The sequence below is a fragment of the Perca flavescens genome, chromosome 9 (genome assembly GCF_004354835.1).
Source record: "Perca flavescens isolate YP-PL-M2 chromosome 9, PFLA_1.0, whole genome shotgun sequence".
NCBI lineage: Eukaryota > Metazoa > Chordata > Actinopteri > Perciformes > Percidae > Perca > Perca flavescens.
The window spans coordinates 19,006,857-19,026,225 of NC_041339.1; the positions used below are offsets into that span (position 1 = coordinate 19,006,857).

General features: G+C 42.6%; 1 protein-coding gene across 2 annotated transcripts in view; it reads left to right on the forward strand.

Annotated features, from left to right (window-relative positions):
• insrb (insulin receptor b) overlaps positions 1 to 17,133 on the forward strand; it is a 91,085-nt gene extending 73,952 nt beyond the window's left edge. For both annotated transcript variants that reach the window (XM_028588322.1, XM_028588323.1), the window contains exons 5-23: positions 1,405 to 1,544; positions 1,797 to 1,941; positions 2,024 to 2,238; positions 2,827 to 2,953; positions 5,097 to 5,347; positions 5,840 to 6,007; positions 6,130 to 6,328; positions 8,223 to 8,361; positions 8,908 to 9,061; positions 9,326 to 9,474; positions 10,946 to 11,102; positions 11,343 to 11,439; positions 11,738 to 11,805; positions 11,957 to 12,186; positions 13,413 to 13,523; positions 13,656 to 13,818; positions 14,175 to 14,304; positions 14,401 to 14,535; positions 15,123 to 17,133. In XM_028588322.1, the coding sequence (XP_028444123.1) occupies positions 1,405 to 1,544; positions 1,797 to 1,941; positions 2,024 to 2,238; positions 2,827 to 2,953; positions 5,097 to 5,347; positions 5,840 to 6,007; positions 6,130 to 6,328; positions 8,223 to 8,361; positions 8,908 to 9,061; positions 9,326 to 9,474; positions 10,946 to 11,102; positions 11,343 to 11,439; positions 11,738 to 11,805; positions 11,957 to 12,186; positions 13,413 to 13,523; positions 13,656 to 13,818; positions 14,175 to 14,304; positions 14,401 to 14,535; positions 15,123 to 15,477 (3,133 nt within the window). In that variant the 3' untranslated portion in view covers positions 15,478 to 17,133. The remainder of the gene's footprint in view (positions 1 to 1,404; positions 1,545 to 1,796; positions 1,942 to 2,023; positions 2,239 to 2,826; positions 2,954 to 5,096; positions 5,348 to 5,839; positions 6,008 to 6,129; positions 6,329 to 8,222; positions 8,362 to 8,907; positions 9,062 to 9,325; positions 9,475 to 10,945; positions 11,103 to 11,342; positions 11,440 to 11,737; positions 11,806 to 11,956; positions 12,187 to 13,412; positions 13,524 to 13,655; positions 13,819 to 14,174; positions 14,305 to 14,400; positions 14,536 to 15,122) is intronic.
• Positions 17,134 to 19,369: the final 2,236 nt, after the last annotated feature.

Genomic DNA, 19,369 nt, shown 5'->3' on the forward strand with positions numbered 1-19,369 from the left:
GACCCAACTTTGTGTTGCACGTCCACATCACATCAAAGCAGCCCCCTGAAAACACCTTTGTGTGTGAGTGGAGTAAGTTTTGAGTGAGTTTTGTTTAGCCGACCAACCCAAAAGCAGCATTTTAGTTTACGTCTAAGGCAGACCATTGTGGTAAGGGATGTCAAGGCTGGAAGTGGAATTTAAGAGAGGGATTATGTTCTTTCAAGAGGGCTTCAAAACAAAAAAGTGCTCATTTGTGAATGAAGCACCGGGTCCCTTTTCTCCTTGTGGCGTTACCCGGCTGCTCGCAAGACAAGGCCTTTGTGAATGGATTTCCTGAAAACCAACACTATCAAGGCCCCATTGCTCAGTGTACGTGTGTGTATATGATTACGTGCACAAGCACATGTTCGCAGGGAGAGGACGCCACTCATAGAGCTGAGAGAGAGAAACAGAGGAATGCCTGTTGGGAACTGCAGCTGGTGTTTTAGTCATGTTGTTTTTGTTGTCTGTGATTCTGCTCTGTGTGTGTGTGTGTGTGTGTGTGTGTGTGTGTGTGTGTGTGTGTGTGTGTGTGTGTGTGTGTGTGTGTGTGTGTGTGTGTGTGTGTGTGTGTGTGTGTGTGTGTGTGTGTGTGTTTTATGTGCGACAGAAGTAAAGGATGAAAAAGCTCTCTCCTCTATACCCCAGTGCTAATAAAAATGAAGGATGCTCAGATGCGGATGAGAGATCGTGTGATCTAATTCCACTCCTAAAAGCCTATAGATTCATTATGGGACTTATCAAATTAATTGAGAGAATTATACAGATTCTCCTCTCACATCAGCTCATTCATTGAATTGCAAGGCTCTGTTTGATTGTCTCTCATTTGAGATGATCAATTTGAAAAACCTTAACGCTCACTATTGTTGATATTTAGTTTTTTTAGCACATATTTCTTATCTTGCTACCACTGGTTATTAGAAAGTCTTTATTTGATATTAAGTGAATTCAAATAAAGCATGCGTTTTTAAGAAGCCCGAGGACAGAGCAAAAAATTAGGAACAAGTGCTAAAAACAAGAATGAGCACATCACAAACTCAAATATGAAGCCAGATAGCTGCCTGCATATACAATTCAGAATAGATTCCAGTGAGTAGAATACATGTATATTAGTTAAATTCCACTAAACAGATTGTTGTTGTTTGAAAATGCCATGTCATCCCCGACACCAACCAAATTAAGGCATTGCTCAGTAATATTACTTTGAGGCCTCATAGTGGCCCTGACACTGAGCTTGGCGTGTTACAAAGTATTGTGACGTCAATTGTCAGCTCCTATGATGATTATGATTATGATGATTGTGTGTGTGTGTGTGTGTGTGTGTGTGTGTGTGTGTGTGTGTGTGTGTGGCCCTAATCTGTGCACATCTCTCTTTGTGTGTAGGTTGACCTGTTCGCCATGTGCAGGCCTGTGTCCTAAACTGTGTGTGGGAAATAAGACGATTGACTCGGTAACTTCAGCCCAGGCTTTGAGAGGCTGCACTGTACTCCATGGCAACATGAACATCAAGATTCGAGGAGGGAGTGAGTACTACTACACCTCACCACCTGCTGGGCCTCCTTTAGAAGCTCTGGTTCTCACACTATGTCTGTCTCCTTCTCCCTCCATCACTCTCCCTCCATTTCTAAGTCTGCGTTTCTCTCTTTGTCAGGACTTCTAGCCATACAGTTTGTCTATCCACTTGTACATTCAAATGCGTGTTTGTCTGACCATTTGTCTGTTTTCTGCCATCACCTACTGGCTATCTTTATGACCAAATGTCCATCTTCTTGCAGATAACATTGCAGCTGAGTTGGAGGCTAGTTTGGGCCAAATTGAGGAAATCACAGGTTCCCTGATTGTTCGCAGAGCCTATGCCCTGGTGTCCCTCTCCTTCCTCCGCAAACTACGCATTATTAGGGGGGAGCATCTTGAGAATGAGTAAGCCTCTCCTCTCCTCTCCTCTCAATTTAAATAAACATTGTGTTCATTTCTTTATCCGTCTTCCCTCTGTCTCTCTTAGTGTCTTCTCCTTTTATGCGCTGGACAACCAGAACCTGCGTGAGCTGTGGGATTGGTCCAAGCACAACCTGACCATCCATCGTGGTCGCACGTTCTTCCACTACAACTCCAAACTTTGCATGTCTGAAATCCGAAAGATGGAGGCGATAACGGGAACCAAGGAGCGCAACCAAAAAAGTGACATTGCTGTACGCACCAACGGGGACCAAGCCTCCTGTAAGTTAACCAGAATGTCAGATTTGAGATTGTCATTTGATGTTCACCACCTTATTGATTACATTTATTTTAAAATGTTCTAGATGGTTTTAAATCTGCTCTAGGTTTTTTGTGTGCTTGCAGTACAAACATAATAACATTTGTTTGCTGTTACTTTTATTTTTACTGCTCATTTTAGCCGTACAGTATTTGCTGAATGTATTGAAATATACGTACTATTGCACTGGAACATACTCCTTATGCCCAGTGTTGTCAGTAAATGAACTGCAGAGCGGCTTGAACAGCAACCAGGTGTTGAAATAAAATACTGTATCTACATATACATAGCCGTGTCCCTCAGGAAAAATAGAAAAAACGCATCCTTACTCTACATGATTTGCATTTTGTAAATTTAAGCTTTATGTTTTGATGTATCATTTTATGAGAAAATGCAGAGATGTTTTTGCAGAAATGCTGCTTATATTTTTGGTTCTTACCATTATGGTGTGATTGTCTATACCTCAGAAGCAGTGTGGGATTTGATGTTCTACTGTTCATTTGCTCTTTTACCAAAGGCATGTGCTGAGCATCGTCTGTTTCATCCCTTAGGTGAGACCAAGCTGCTGAAATTCACCGTGATCAAGACCACTTCAAATATGATTATGTTGAAGTGGGAGCCCTTTTGGCCCTTAGACTTCAGAGACTTGCTGGGCTTTATGGTTCTCTACAAAGAGGCGTAAGTATCTGACAAAAATCCTGGGATTTTTTCACACCATGGCACTAAACATACCAAAGTTTTTTTTTAATAAAATAAAATGACAAGAGAGGGTCCCGATGAGCAACCATTATGGTTGGCCTTGCTTTATCTCACTGCTGCTTTTGATACTGGCAATGATAGTTTAATGAAGAGACAACAAGATTCAGCTGGTCCAACAGGTCCTGTTCTTAACTGCTTGTCAGTGGCTTTAAATCTGCTGAAACTAAGATTTTCATAGGGGTTCCACAAGGGGTCAATTCTTGGACCTGTGCTTGGTCTTAGTTGCTTAGTTAAGCTTGTAAACTGAATCAATATCAACTACTGGATGTCGTGAACTCTTTTACAGCTCAATAAGGGCCAAAACTGAGATGCTAGTTGGTTCGAAAAGGAAATTTATCAGGGGTGTGATTCTTCCTGATAAATCCGGAATTCCAGCTTTTCCGACCTGAAAATGAGACTCTCATAAATCATGCAAATCCGCAAAAAAAGTTTTGGGAAGGGGGGGTGCGCGCATAGCTCTGGTAAACATAATAGGCTCATTCGAGATGAACTGCGCCTCGCCTGTAAAGTAGACGAGAGCAGGCGGCAGCAGCCGGGGGCGGTGACAAAAGTCCGCTCTCAAGTCGGACAGTTTTCCAGCTGATTCCAGCAGCATTCAGGCTGAACAGGAAGTGACACAAACACTGTGGTTCGATTCCGATTTAATAAAATGTTATCAGACCCATATATCAGCTCCTACACAGTCTCCAGTTGATTTTATTATGACAGAGTAGCTGTCAAAATTCTCTACATGTGATCTGTTGCTGTTTTTAATTAACAACAGACTGTAGATAATCCGTAATCTGAACAGATTTAGTCTCTCTGACTTCTAAACATAACTATCAGCCTCACAACAGGTGTTCTGTACAGAATAAGCCTTTAAATCAGGCAAATCGCAGTTAAAATCCCTCCGATTCAAAATCAATAAAAAAGTTTACATAAAACGTCATCATGTTGAGTCGATTCTGAACCAATCAGCTGTTCGATCAGCTGAGAGGCCGGCGTTTCCCAGCATGCAGTGGGTCCACCTGCGTCCGCCTGGCTCTTGCAGTTGGTGAAAAGCAGCTGTGCTACTTGCGTCTCAGAACTGCGGCCGCCTTGGTCTCGTGAGATTATCGTTGCCCACGTGTGCATGACGTCAGAGCAAGTCGGGATCAAGTCCATTGACATGTTTGGCACATTGTATGGGTCACTTCTTATATCATAACAAGGTAATACAATGTGTAATCAAGTGATGACTGATTAACAGTAATGTAAATGCTAAATGCCCTAATACCTGTTGATACTACAACAATGGAAAGTATAGGCTCTTAACCTTGCAGTTTTGCAGTTTATTCTCCATTTCTTTGCACAAAACTCTCCAGAAAGTGCCATTTGATGGTTTATTTTTCACAATTTTTTACCGGGGGGGCATACCCCCGGACCCCCCTAAGGTGAGCTCCCCCACAGAACAAATCCCAATTTTACCCCTGGTCTTTAGTTAGGTCTTTATTAGTTGTTGCAACATAAACAACATAAAGTGTAATTGTATTTGCTAAATCACCCATCAAAACAACACTATTACTGGGTGCACGGTATATTTTCCTGCTTTTTTGTCCTATGCCAATCACACCTATGATGTATTCACACCTAGAATCACTGTCTCTGGAGTACAGAGACCATGTCAGGAGTTATTTTGGACTCAACTTTAAAAGTCATGTCACTAACTTAACCGTTTACAGCTTTTGCTCACTTGAAAAATATATCTTAAGTTAAAGGATTTTTATCTCAGGTCGTCTCTGAAAGGCTGGATCTCTACCAGGTTAGACTACTGTACCCAAACAATAGACGCATTACTCCTGTACTTACATCACTTCTGTTGCTCCCAGTGTAATACACAATCAGTCTTAAAATTCTACTAATAGTGTTTAAAGCACTTAATTGTTTGGCTCCCCAGTATATATTACCTGTACTAAAACATGTCATATAAATAAAAAATTGCATTGCCTTACCTTGCCAAATGAGTTATATTAGTACATATCACTGTTCATTTGTAGCTGTTGATCAATTCTCTTGTATCTCTTTCTTTTTCTATCTGCTCCAGGCCGTATAAGAATGTGACGGAGTTTGATGGACAGGACGCGTGTGGCTCGAACAGCTGGGCTATTGCCGATGTTGATCCTCCATCCCGTTCCACGGACAGCAAGAAGGCGGAAGATCCAGGGCACCTGATCCGACCATTGAAGCCCTGGACCCAGTACGCCATTATGGTCAAGACCCAGCTGTCTGCATCTGATGAGCACCAGGTTAATGGAGCCAAGAGCGAGATAATCTACGTCCGCACCAATGCCTCCAGTGAGTTACACTACTTTAAAAAAGCACACACACATTATGTTAGGTACTCTAAACAAACAGTTGTGTTTAAATTTAGTCTTTTTCACCCAAACACATTGTTTGTATCCTTGAGGCATAACAAACATGCTGAATACATTTCCTTCTTCATAATTCATTTGCACATTTTTTGCGTGTTTTCAACCCTGCATTGTTTACATCTGTTTGCATCTATGTTTGCCCCCCTCCCCCCCACACCTTGCCATCTGCAGCATTAATTTGATCCTTTATTGTGATGATGATGATATGGTAAACGATAGATATCCAGTGTTCATGGTTACAAAGTAATCTACCAGTAATGTGCACTCGCGTGTATCTATCTACATCGGCAGACTGGCTCCATTCAAATGAATGAAGGGCTGCGTTTTTTCACAAAGGACTAAAGTCGATCTGAACACGGCCCAAGGTCATACATCACCAATGCAGTCCTAACTTTTGCCTTTCCCCCCCCCCCAGAACCCTCTGTGCCTCTGGACCCCATGTCCAACTCCAACTCCTCCTCTCAGATCATCCTGAAGTGGAAGCCTCCCACCAATCCCAATGGCAACATCACCCACTACCGCGTCATCTGTCGGAAGCAGCCTGAGGATCGGGACCTCTACAAGTTCGACTACTGCCTCCAAGGTCGGTATCCACGGGTTGGTCTATTCAAATCTGCCCAGACGACTGTTTGTAAACAAATAAGCTGCTGCTCACTTCACATTTGTTTGTCTGACTTCACCCTCACAACTATTTCTCCTGCCCAGGAATGAAGCTGCCGTCTCGTACCCCGACCCATCTGGACAGCGAGGATGAGCAGAAGTGGAACCACACAGATGAGCCCAACTCAGGGGGCAGGTGCTGCGCCTGCCCCAAGACAGACAACCAGCTAAAGAAGGAGCAGGAGGAGATAGAGTATCGCAAGACCTTTGAGAACTACCTCCACAATGAAGTCTTTGAGAGCAGGTACACATCCTGGATCGTAGTTAAATGTTACAGTTCCTGTGGCCGGGTTGGCTCTGTGGTAGAGCAGGCGCATATATACTGAGAGGTTTATGCCTCGACGCAGAGGTCCAGGGTTCCAATCCGACCTGTGACAGTTTCCTGCATGTCTTCTCCCTCTCTCTCCCCTTTCTCACCTAGCTGTCCTGTCAAAAATTAAAGGTGGAAAATCAAAAAAATAATCTTACTTACTTAATGTTACAGCTCATGACCAACACATCTGGACAACATTTCCAAAATGTTGATCCCAGCGATATTATAATCTTGGCAGTTTATATAGCATGTTGTCACCAAGATTTGTATTTGTATTCCTGTATTTTATTGAATGTGAAACTGTATGTTGTCCTGCACGCTTATGCTTTGGCCTGGTCGCCGTTGCAAATGAGAACCCGTTCTCAGTGGCCTACCTAAAGATTTTAAAAAGTTATTAAACACCACCACGACCAATACAGACTGAAACTACAGGTCAAAGCAAGCGATCAATAATTAGACCAAATTTATGAACATCCTTGCTAACGGTTGAACAATTTAAACAAGTCCAAGCCAACTTTAGGCTTCTTTCTTTCACAGTGGCCACATTAAAGTCACACACTGTACAGCGGTTTGGTCACAACTTCTAATGAACTTTATGCTTGTTTAAAAAGCTTGTATACATTCAAAATTCACAACATTTAGCATCACACTAAGCATAGCACCAACGTTTGTGGCAGTGCAGCAGCAACACTGGAGCCCCTCTATCCAGCCAGACTCCATCACTCCTCTTTTGTCCCTCCACCATGATGTGTGTCTCAAAACAGCTCTGTGTGTGTGTGTGTGTGTGTGTGTGTGTGTGTGTGTGTGTGTGTGTGTGTGTGTGTGTGTGTGTGTGTGTGTGTGTGTGTGTGTGTGTGTGTGTGTGTGTGTGTGTGTGTGTGTGTGTGTGTGTGGTTTATGTAGACCCTTGTTTTTTGGTTTTTGGACAGGGCACTACTGTGGGGGGCTTAGGGTGGGAGGTGCTGATTGTCTGGCCCGCGGTGCCCCTACCCTCTCCCCTGACACACACAAACACCCACAGTCTCTCCCTCCGCTTCACCAGGGGAGTGATTACTGTGCCCATTATCATTCATGCCAGTCAGGGGTGCAGTCAGACTGCCATTTGGACGCACACAAACACTCAAACTCACACACACCTCAGCTGAATTTTGAACCCATGCTGTTGAATTGGCCAAGGTCAGCTCCATACACCGAAGTACACAAAGAACTCCTGGTGCTCTCTTTATCCATCAGGCAATGGGATACAGGAAAAAAAAGAATATTTTTTTGTAACATTAACTACACTTCCCTGTACAGTGAACGACAGGCTTCAATGCAGCTGCTTGGGGTGAAGTGTAATACTCAATGACTCTTAATGGTGGTCATTCTGGAAGGAAGGAATATAGTATTCTAATTCATAGACAGTGATTACTACCCGTCCTTACACAGAGGTGCACTCACGTCTTTTATGTCTCAATTGGTTTAATTTTGTGGCCTTTTGTGATGGGCTTACACTCCTAACTATAGAGTAAAGTGGACCTGCACATTAGCTCCACCCAGTGGTGAGGGTTGGAAGCTTTTCCAGCAGGGCATTAGGTGGTATTTGTGGATAAATGTAATGCAGTCAGACTTGCTACACACTGTAAAAGTTAGTGTGAGCACAGGTCCTTGCTGGCTGTCTCCACACTACTGCTCCATCTGCCTGGATCAAATTCACATGAAATGCTTCTGACTTTTGTGTTGATAATTTATCCAGACTTTGTCTGAGAGCCATTCATGTTAGAGGACTGCGTTCATTTTACCTAACTTTTGCTTACTGCTTCACCTTGTTGCTCTGTTTGTCCAGACCTTCTCGTCGCCGACGCTCAGTGGGAGTTGCCAATGCCACCCTACCCTCTTTCTTCCTCACCACAGCCCCCAGTCTGGCATTCAGTTCCACCACAGCCACCCCAGAAGACAAAGACGAGGACAAGGAGGGATCTAAGGTCTCAAACACTTTAGATTTTCTGTACTATACAGAATTGTCATTCTTGTGTCAACGCATGTGCTGATTTGTTGTTCCCCATCCTAGATTTCCAGTTTTAAGACGCACATGTAAAATAAGAAAATAACTGATCCCCTTTACAATTTGCTCAAAATCTGCAAAAAAAAGTGACATCTGTCCCCTGAAGTATAATGTATTTCCATATTTGTAAATTCCTTTTAACTTTGGTATTTAATGCAATTAAAATACGTTAGCCTCTAACTCACATATTGAACCAGTGAAAGCACATGACATATTTTAGTTTTTGTCACTACCAGAAAGAAAGCAATGGAATATGCTATTTATGCTTTATTTTATATAAACATTGTCCATATTGTGATTCAGTCAATATATAAACTTTATTATTTTTTTTTTTTTACATGACCGTGGTGTGAGGACAATTGGTATTTCCAACAAAAATAAATGGTTTTGTATATATGACTTGAGTGTGACCACAAATCACTGACACTGGTGGCGTAATTGCATCTTTCTCGTCTTTTTTCCTAAGGTGGAGCTGAAAGTGTTCTCAAAGGAGTCTACAGTCATCTCCAACCTGCAACACTTTACCAGTTATAAAATAGAGATCATGGCCTGCAACCATCCAACAGACCTCAAACGCTGTAGCATGGCTGCTTATGTCAGTGCTCGAACTTTGCCGGAGGGTATGAACAAATACAAATCTCACACGTATACACACTCAGGTGCCAGTTTTTAAGGTACACCTACAGAAGAACAAAAGCAGTCTAATCAAATGGTCCTGCAATAAAATCTTCATGATGATTATAATGGTTATAAACCTTCATGATGATTAAAATGCACAGTTTGTATGGGCAATCAGAGACAAGTAGCCAACTAAGAACAATGTGGAAATGCAGTGCTTTATAATGCACGTGTTAAGTGTTTGTCTTTATGTCTGGTACCCACAGAGAAAGCAGACGACATCCCAGGCCCTGTGACCCATGAGATAGTGAAAGCCGAGCCTCCCTATGTGTTGATTAAATGGAATCCACCTCGCTCCCCTAACGGCCTCATCATCCTGTACGAGGTGTTCTACAGGAAGGTTGGAGACACAGAGGTCAGTATCAACCATCAACGAACTTTGAGAGTGAGGATGCAGGGGAAAGTCGGGGGAAGGAGGCTTTCTAAACGGAAGGACACAGGAGTGAGGGAGGAAAGCAAAAGTGATCTTGATATGCTCTGAAGGGAGGAGAAACACAAAGGGCTTAAAGAGCAGGCAGGTGCATAAGAAAACATGGATGAAGGAAGGAAGAAATAGAGTCTGAGAGTGATCTTCGTAAACTGTGGCGAGTGGAGGCAGGCAAGAAAGGTTTGCTGTCTTTTCCCTTATATGGAAAGAAGAACAAAGGACATATTTGTTTACAAACTCCCAATGCTATCACTGTGTGTTGACATTTTCTGCTGTGTGTGTTTGTATATTATTATTTCTGTGTGTTTGTGTGCAGAAGTTCTCGTCACTTACACAATCTCTTGATTCTGTAAGTGTGTGTTGTTGTTGTTGTTGTTGTTTATTTACGTAAATGTGAGAATTCATCTCTCATTACGATTCATTGCTGCACTGCCTGACCCTAGGAACCAGTAGGAGCTCTGTTACCATAGGAAGGAAGACTTAAGGTTATAATCATAACCCTGGTTCTTTGAGTAATATGAGTGAGATGTCTCACTATGCGAGTAAGCCTCACTTCGACCCTCAGAAGCACTTGTCTCATTGCGCAAATCCTGATTGGCTGGTGAATGCGTGTCTGTCTGCACCAGGTAGTGCCACCTACCATAAATAGTGTGTGTGGATGGCACAGCGCCATTCAAGATAAACAACCTCACCGGCCCAGCAAGATATTGTTAATGTTATTATTATAACCTTAAGTTCTTTTTCATAATATTCATTTCATTGTCTCACTGTGGGATATGGTAGCTCTGGAATTGCCAGACAAGCTTATCTAGTGTCCACCAACCTGCAGGAGAGTCACCCTGTTCCAGCTAGGACTCCAACACTGCGCGCACCACGCATGGGGCTGAGTCCAGCATGTAAAAGCGGACAAAAGTGAGAGGCGAGGACCAGCTCGCAGCACAAATGTCCCGAACAGAAACACCCCTGAATAGGGCCCAGGATGCGGCCAAGCCACAAGTTGTGTGCGCACACAGACCCGCGGGAAGCTAAAGCCCCTGACGCGTATAAGCCAAGGCAATAGCCTCCACCACCCAGCGGGAGACTTTGTTACAGGTTCCCCCTTATGAGGATTAGTCCAGGAAACGAACAGCTGAATTGAAGCCTGTAGCCCCGCGAGATCGTGCGTAAAACCCAGATCGATGCCACAAGTGCGCTCCGCCTGCTCTGTCTGAGAGAGAGGGGAGACACACATTGCAGCCCGTTTGCCATCACAGGGGGTTCCAACAACTCTGGTAGAAACTCTGGTAGACTTTTTTTTTTTTCTAGTAAAGAAACATTTTAGAATAATATTTAGCACTTGTCATTATTCCTTGTGATATCTCATATCTCAAAGTGTTTTTTGTTTATTTTTTCTCCCCAGGTTCACACAGCTTGTGTGTCAGGGCCAGCCTACAACAAGTCAGGTGGCACGAAGCTTTCGCTTGTGCAACCTGGAAACTACAGTGTGAGGGTCCGCGCCACCTCCTTGGCAGAAAATGGCTCTTTTACAGAAACCACTCACTTCTTCATGCCCAATCGTAAGACCAGAGGCTATATGTCTGACTTAACTGAACTTGCATGTCTTGCATTATTCAACATGAATCTGAAAGTTCATAAACTGCTTGTTCAGAAATATTACAAGATATTTATCAACCAAGGCCTATTTCCGCTTATTATTGTTAAACATAATATTGGCCTTTAATGCAGATCTGTCTTTCCTATTCATACACATGCAATCTCCCAAGTGAACTGACCAATGACTTCTGTGTTTATTACAGCGGATCAAGGTTTAATTTGGATTGTGATGGGTCCAGTAATCTGCTTCATCCTGCTGCTGTTCGTGGGATGTGGAGTCTTTGTGATCTTTAAGAAGAGGTAAGATCTTTGACTGGCATGCTGCCTATCAGGATGATCCACCCCCCGCTGGATACATAAACTGAGCAGATTACACCATATGACATCAACAAGGGAATGGTGCTTATTTTGTTCATAAACCTATAGTGGGACTTAAAGTAGAGGGTGTTCAGTTTGAATACTTTGAGCCCACTAGCTATAAGGAGTATGCGACAGGACAAATGAACGAGACAGATTCTAAAAGAAGGTCCTGACAACCTGGAGAAAGTTCACATCTTATTACAGTTTTCGACATCTCCTTTCTGTGGTTGTGTTACAGGCAAACAGAAGGCCCGACAGGACCTCTTATCGCCTCCTCAAACCCTGAGTACATCAGCACCAATGATGGTAAGAAAAGCATTGTGACATAACTGCTAAGAATGGGAAGTACAACGTTGTTGGGCTTTTTCTGTATTTAAAAAAGATAAAGTGGCACCTCATGATGATTTGTGAATGATTCACTGAATTGAAATGGTGATTTGTGTCTTGCTTTGTGTAGTGTATGTTCCTGATGAGTGGGAGGTGCCCCGGGACAAGATCACGGTGCTCAGAGAGCTGGGTCAGGGCTCCTTCGGCATGGTGTACGAGGGAATTGCCAAAGACATCATTAAAGGAGACCCGGACACACGCGTAGCCGTCAAGACAGTCAATGAATCGGCCAGCCTGCGCGAGAGGATCGAGTTTCTCAACGAAGCCTCCGTCATGAAGGCGTTCAGCTGTCATCACGTGGTACGACACAGAAATCTGTTTTCAAACCTCTAACAGGCACCCTGGAGCTGATATCCATGCACTTGTCATGTTGTTGAAACCAGCATGATAATGTATGACTCATAGAATCATGACTTGTTGTGTTCATACTGCCATATTGACACACAGTTTGACTCCAAAAAAAAAAGTTTACACTTGGAAAGCAATTTTGCCTACCAATATAATTTCATTAAACAGCCTAGTAAAGACCGATTCATGCTTCTGCTTTAAATTGATGCCGTGGCTACGTACGTAGGTAAGGACCCTACGGCGGACACCTACGCTTTAGCCTGACAAACACTTCTCTAAACATGTAACTACACGTCGCGGCGACACGTTGCTCCTCGCTCGACCGTGGCTTGGTAGCGTTGCATTTCCCCCTGCTCATTACCGGGTTCTCCTTCTCCATAAACAACATGAAATCAAGGAGCGGGTTAACTTTTCCTGCTACAGATTTCTCACCGTGGTCAGAAAGCACATAGGAGACACTTTGTTTCTCTCATTATGACTCTAGAGTCGGTACACGCTCCGAAGCGAATCACCGTCACTCTCACTCGCTCTTCCACAAACTCCCCACACACACACATGCCGGCCCTTCTATTCTCTTAAAGAGATCGACGCACACACAAACGCATAAGTATAAACTTCCGGCCACTTACGTAGGCTACGGCGAAAGCTCTGTATGGAGCCTCCGCAGAACCATAAATCAAGCTTAAGCCAATTAAATTGCCATATGCGGTGCTGTCAGCTGTAAAATCATGTTGAGATGTACGAGGGGAATTATTATTATTTACCCACGGATGATGAGAGAGTTGATATAGTGGCAAAAGTTTGGTTAAAAGCAGGAATGTTTCTCTTAAATGTGAAATAATTGAGGATACCTTTTTATTTTTTATGATTTGAGGGTTTTAACAACCACAGTTAGTGATGAACAGTGTGGGAATTGTAGTCCTTTTTATATGTAATAACCCATATATCAAAGTGACCAAAACTCTTTGGGCAGTTTAACCTGAACTTTAATGGAGTCATTCATTATACATAAAATATATATATATATATATATTTACATCCCAACAAGAAAGTTTAGGACTGATTTTTGTTAAGGAGAAGTGTTTACTAATGTTGGTAGTCAATCAATGTAAGGGTAAATATTGTTTAGTGCATGTGTGTATGACCATGTGTGTTTTTCTTTATTTTTCTCTATGTAGGTCCGTCTGTTAGGTGTGGTGTCCAAAGGCCAGCCCACCCTGGTAGTGATGGAGCTGATGACCCACGGTGACCTGAAGAGCTACCTGCGTGGTCTCAGGCCGGACTCTGAGGTATGTCTCCCAGATATGCAATCTCTTCAGGTGGAGATCATTACAGCTGAAGGATGCTTAGTTCTGATGTAAACACATCACTGACTTTAACACGTTCTTTTTTTGTGCGTCTGTGTGTGTGTGTTTTTGTAGAACAACCCCACAGGCCGTTCACCACCTACGCTGAAGGAGATGATCCAGATGGCTGCAGAAATTGCAGACGGCATGGCCTACCTCAACGCCAAGAAGTTTGTCCACAGAGACCTGGCAGCCAGGAACTGCATGGTGGCAGAGGACTTCACCGTCAAGATTGGAGGTACTGTGGCTTGTGTTTGTTTTGTTTTCCAGTTCATCTCCGTTAGTTGTGTGTTATCAGTGTTTCCTTTAGGATTTTTTTTTTTTTAGCACTGGGGGGAGGTCTGTTCTCTCTCAGGCTTTCCAACAGGCAGGATCATTTAAAAGGCAACCGCAACTACATTGTGCGTCTGCCCTATTTCTGATACCGTGGCGGCAGAAATTTTGGCATGGCGGGCCGCCATTTCCAAATCAACATGGAGGATGATGGAGGTGAATCTGTTTTACTGTGTTTTAACCATTAAGGTATACTGAGTCTCTCTCTCTCTCTCTCTCTCTCTCTCTCTCTCTCTCTCTCTCTCTCTCTCTCTCTCTTAGACTTTGGTATGACCCGAGACATCTATGAGACTGACTACTACCGTAAAGGAGGAAAGGGCCTGCTTCCTGTCAGGTGGATGGCTCCAGAGTCTCTGAAGGACGGAGTCTTCACTGCTCACTCTGACTGCTGGTAAATCACACCTCGGCAGTTGTTGTGCAGTCTTATCAATCCTAATTAGATTACCGGTGCCCTTTCGATCACATGTGGTTGTATGTGTGTCTGCAGGTCATTTGGCGTCGTGCTGTGGGAGATCAATACGCTAGCAGAGCAGCCCTACCAGGGTCTATCCAACGAACAGGTTTTAAAGTTTGTCATGGATGGAGGATACCTGGACCGACCAGACAACTGCCCCGAGAGGATGTGAGTCAATACAGACACGACTGGCACCTATGTTTATACTTCAACTATATTTTGTCTGGATAATGTGCCACAGTATCTCCGATAGAACGTATCATCTTGATGACTTCTATTACATTTTTTTTTGTCGGGGACACAATTATAGTTGTGATTATACTTTTATGGTAAAAACTGATCTGTTTGGAGCACATTGACATAGGCGGAAATTAATTTCTCTACTAAAGTTTTAAGGTAGCTTTTTCAGCTGATAGACACTTTGAAGTGTCAAACAGTAAATCCGGAGTAGTTTCCTACTGCTCGCTACAGCATGGAAGATTGCTACTGGGCCTTAATCTGATGCTGAGTTGGTACAAACTTGTACCACTATCACAAACGTCTTTATACCTTTTATGTTGCATCAAAAGGCATACATTTTGTCTCATGGGGCCCATTATGTGTCTGGAGAATTTTTTTTTTCAAGAGTTGAGTGCTTAATTGAATGAAATGAATGGATTAGATGGGATAATATAGTCAAGGGTAGCACACTCTCTGGGCACCCTAGGCTTGCATTAAAGGGTTAAAGCTTTGTGCCTCTTTATCCCCTTTTCCAGGCACAGCCTAATGCAGATGTGTTGGCAGTACAACCCCAAGATGCGGCCGTTGTTCCACGAGATCATCGAGATGCTGCGGGAGGACCTGCACCCGTCTTTCCAGGAGTGCTCCTTCTTCTACAGCGAGGAGAACAAAGTCCCTGAAACAGAGGAGTATGACCTGGACCTAGACAACATGGAGAGCATCCCACTGGACCCGTCGTCATACTCCCAGAGAGAGGAGAGCTTAGGCAGGGACAGCGGGCCCTCGGTGGCCCTCAGGGGGAACTATGAGGAGCATGTCCCCTACACACACATGAACGGTGGCAAGAAAAACGGACGAATCTTATCGTTGCCCAGATCCAGCCCTTCCTAACATTTCCTGTTTCCTAAAATAACTCGTTTCTGTATCTCTTATGTTCCTCTCATCATTTTCTAATGATTTTCTTATTCTTGGAGAAGCCCTTCAAAAAAGACACAGATCTCAGGACTTTTTATTTTCTTCCTCATGGCTGCCGCACACAGGCATGCGAAGGATGCAAACATGGTGTAACTCTTTTTTTAACTTCCTCCCACAACACATGGACTTTCTATTACCGTATTACCTATCTATTGTTTTTCACTATTGCCACGTTTCCTGGACTCCTTGTGATGGAAACGGAGAAAGAAAAAAAACTGTGAACACAACAAACCTTAGACAACCAAGAAGGCTGCTTATGCTCAACCTCCTCAAGACTTGTCCCTCCTTTTCTCCTCACCAATCTGTAGTTCCACATTTCTGTGCTTTGTTTTTTTTTCCCCCTGCAAGTGAAATCTTGTTACTCAGAGAGTGGCCTTTTTGTATGTGGCCTATAAACAAAGAGAAGTGTCTATCAGCGCTTATACTAATTTCCTTTTGAACAATGACTTAATCAGTTTGGAACGGTGGGATGTCTTTCAAAGACTTGATCATAGAACAAACATCTATTCCTAGAGGAATGTGTTCTTTTTGTTTGTATTTTTTTGGTTCTGCAGAATTCCAAACTACACACAGATTTGTTGGGTGTTTGGTGAATAGTTTTAATTTATTTGCTTTTATTATTATTTTTTCTTCTCTTTTCCTCTTCTCTTTCTCAGTTTTATCTCTGTGTCCTCACTATTATGGCTGAAGGATATTTAAACAGTTAAGAATTGGACAAAAGAGTTCCTCAGACTGACCAATAGCTGCTGCTTTGATATATTTTAGTGGGTATAGAATTATATAAATATATATATATATATATAGTATATATGGAATATTGGTATTTATGTACCAATATTTCATATATAATATATGACATTTTGATGTTTTTGTAAATAGTTCATATTTGTAATATTTTTCATCAGAAGCTTTGCTAGTATTTTGTTTTGCCAGGTTATTTTTCTGGTTTTTTATTTTTCGTATTTTTATAGCCCCAGAAATCACACTAATCTACCATCAGTGCTCTCTTTGTCTTAGGCCTCCAGTTCCCCAGTGCTCTCTTTCCATGTGGATGGGAAAGGAGAAAGACCCAAAATATTGTCCACTCACCTAATCATTTTTTTTTTTTTGTATAAATGTTGTTCCCACTGAGAGCTGCCAATATTTGTAGGCAACTTTACTACAACAATGGAAAAAAACAAACAATGAAATAACCAAAAAAAAAGAAAAAAGCTTTATAAAAGGGGAATGAGGTATTTCTAGGTGAAAGTGCACCTGATGTGTGTTTGTCTCTCTGTCTGCGGTCTCTCTCTGGTCAGATCACACTGTAGCTGAGCTCTTCATGTGTTTGTTATCGCAGGTTTATTATGTCCTTCACGTGATTGTGCTGGTCGTCAGTGAGGCTAGAGAGTGTGGAGAGCTTGTCCTTTGCCTGGTGATTGTACTTCCTCATGTTGGCGTAACAGTGATGGTTTTTCAGTCGGTGCTGCTTGGATCAGGGCAGGGTGGGGAATTAACACCAGCTCTAAAACAAATGCAAGTGAAGTAAAATGATGAGGCCCTTTTGTAAAAAAAAAACAAAACAAAACAAAAAACGCCCTTTTAATATAAAGAGACGGTTGCATTCCCTTCCCATCTGACCTGGGAGCTCAGCTCAGGGCCTCAGTGTTAGATGGAAGGTTCTATTAAATTCCCCTCTCATTGTAGTTTTGCACACACCTCCTGAACACTCTCCCTCAGTCTTCCTGAGGCTTCCCGTTGGTTGCTGAACTCATTGCTCCAAATCAGGCTGTTGGAAATTTCCACATTTTGTAGTCAAGGGACTGGAAAGAAATACGGAAAGTTCCAACTGTGTTCAGAGTCCACAGCAGGTAGTGGAGAGAGGTAGTTTCTCTCTGTGTGTCTCTCTCTCTTTCTGAGAGAGACAGGGAGTGTGTGAAAGATTGTTAATCCTGTTATTCTCTCTGCTATCACATGTAGTTAGGCAGTCAGGACATGGTGTGCAGCAGTCAGGACATGGTGTGCAGCAGCTATTTCACTCGGGTCTGACATTCCAGGATTTAGTTGGAACTGCTTGTTCCCTCATCCCCCCCCTACACATACACTTTGCCTGCCTGCTGGCAAACCTGAAACCATCACTCCATCAGATTCAACACATAAACATGAAAGACTTTGTTTTTTCTTTTTAATTATCAAATATCTGAAGGTTGCCCCTCCTGCCAGGAATCAAAAACATTCCTGTCAACTGTACCCTTACACAAAGCTACAGAAAAGTTAGTTGCTGACCCCTCATTGTGTCTCTTAGGATCATTAATTCACTATTCAGAGCCCAAAGGCCATCAGTTTCACAGCAGATGCTCTGTAAGCGCTCCTCTCTCACTAGTCGATGACATGGGAGGTGTTAGTCAGCAGACTTTCTTTTTTTTTTTTTATCTGGACACAGACCGGCGTGGTTGCCAATCTAGACGAACAGCATTCAGCACTTATAGTATAGCCAAAGTGTTGGCAACTTTCTGTCAACAGTGAGAACCCACAGAATCAGAGTCAGAGAAAGCAGAGAAGCTGCCTCCATATTTTACCAGTGCCTTCTCAAAGAGCCACGTCCAGGCTAGTTATATCGGCTAGTAACACACACACATACACAGGCCTCTGTGCTCTCTCTGTATCTTCTTATGAGGCATAGAGGGGATAGGGATACAAATCAAAGCTGCATATACATTTATGTTTTTAGGGTTACAACTTTGTTCTTTGCTGTTCTTTGGGGCAGTTTTATTTTATTTAGCTTTTTTTTTTTTTTTTTTTTTTGAGCTTGTTGCCAGCTTAAGGTTTGAACACCAACGTTCACCTAGTGCTTTAGCGGCAACACTGTGGATTGGCCAGAGTCTGTGCTGTTGTGCACCCAGAGGCGCCTGAGGTTGTGATGTCGATTTTAGCTAATTATTCTGAAGAGTTACAATCTTGGGCTTTTATACTTTGTAAATAATCTGTGACATAGTTTGGAAAATAAAAGCGGAAAAAAAGATATATAAAAAAAAGAAAGAATCTGATGCCCGTCAGTTTTGCGTACATGACAGAAAAAGGGTGGACCTTAGCTGTGCTGCAGTTCCACACTATACTAATACTACACTTTTCTCTTACTAGTAAACTGTTTTGACAGTTAGGACATCTTTGTTTACACTACATAGCATACCCAGTTAAAATTAGGATTTAGTATGGAAGTGGGACATAGCTCTTGTTTCCACCTTGACCTAGGTTGCTTATCTTGTGGTGGTCTTCACACGCATATGCAATTTTTAATTAAGATGGTGCCCATATCTTTGAAATACCAGATATTTATTTTATTATGATCATTATCATTGTATAAGAAGAACACAGTTAGCTTTTTAGTGAAGCATTTTTAAGGTGTTGTGAGAGTGGAGCAATGTAAAGTCCTAGTTTATTATTGTACAATTGGAGTAGCTGTTGGTGAGCAGCAGGAGTGCTAGTTAGTTAGTTAGTTAGTTAGTTAGTTAGTTAGTTAGTTAGTAAGTAATTGTCGTCATCTTTGTGTTTGGCCACAGTCTACCTCAGTGCATATGGAGGAATCAGTCTAAATCAGTCCTAAATCATCCCCGTCAGTCTCTCAATATCCCATGATTTCAAATAATATCACTTTATCGTACATTACCAACACTGCTGATGAATTCCCTTCCCCTGTGGTTAACCCCTCTGCCTCCTTTGTTTCTCGGTTTTCTCTTCTTCTTGTGTCTCGGGGGAAGCCGTCATCGACCCCTGCAGTATGTGGGTATTGTTGGGAGCGTCATATTCTGGCCCTTTGTTTTAAAATGTC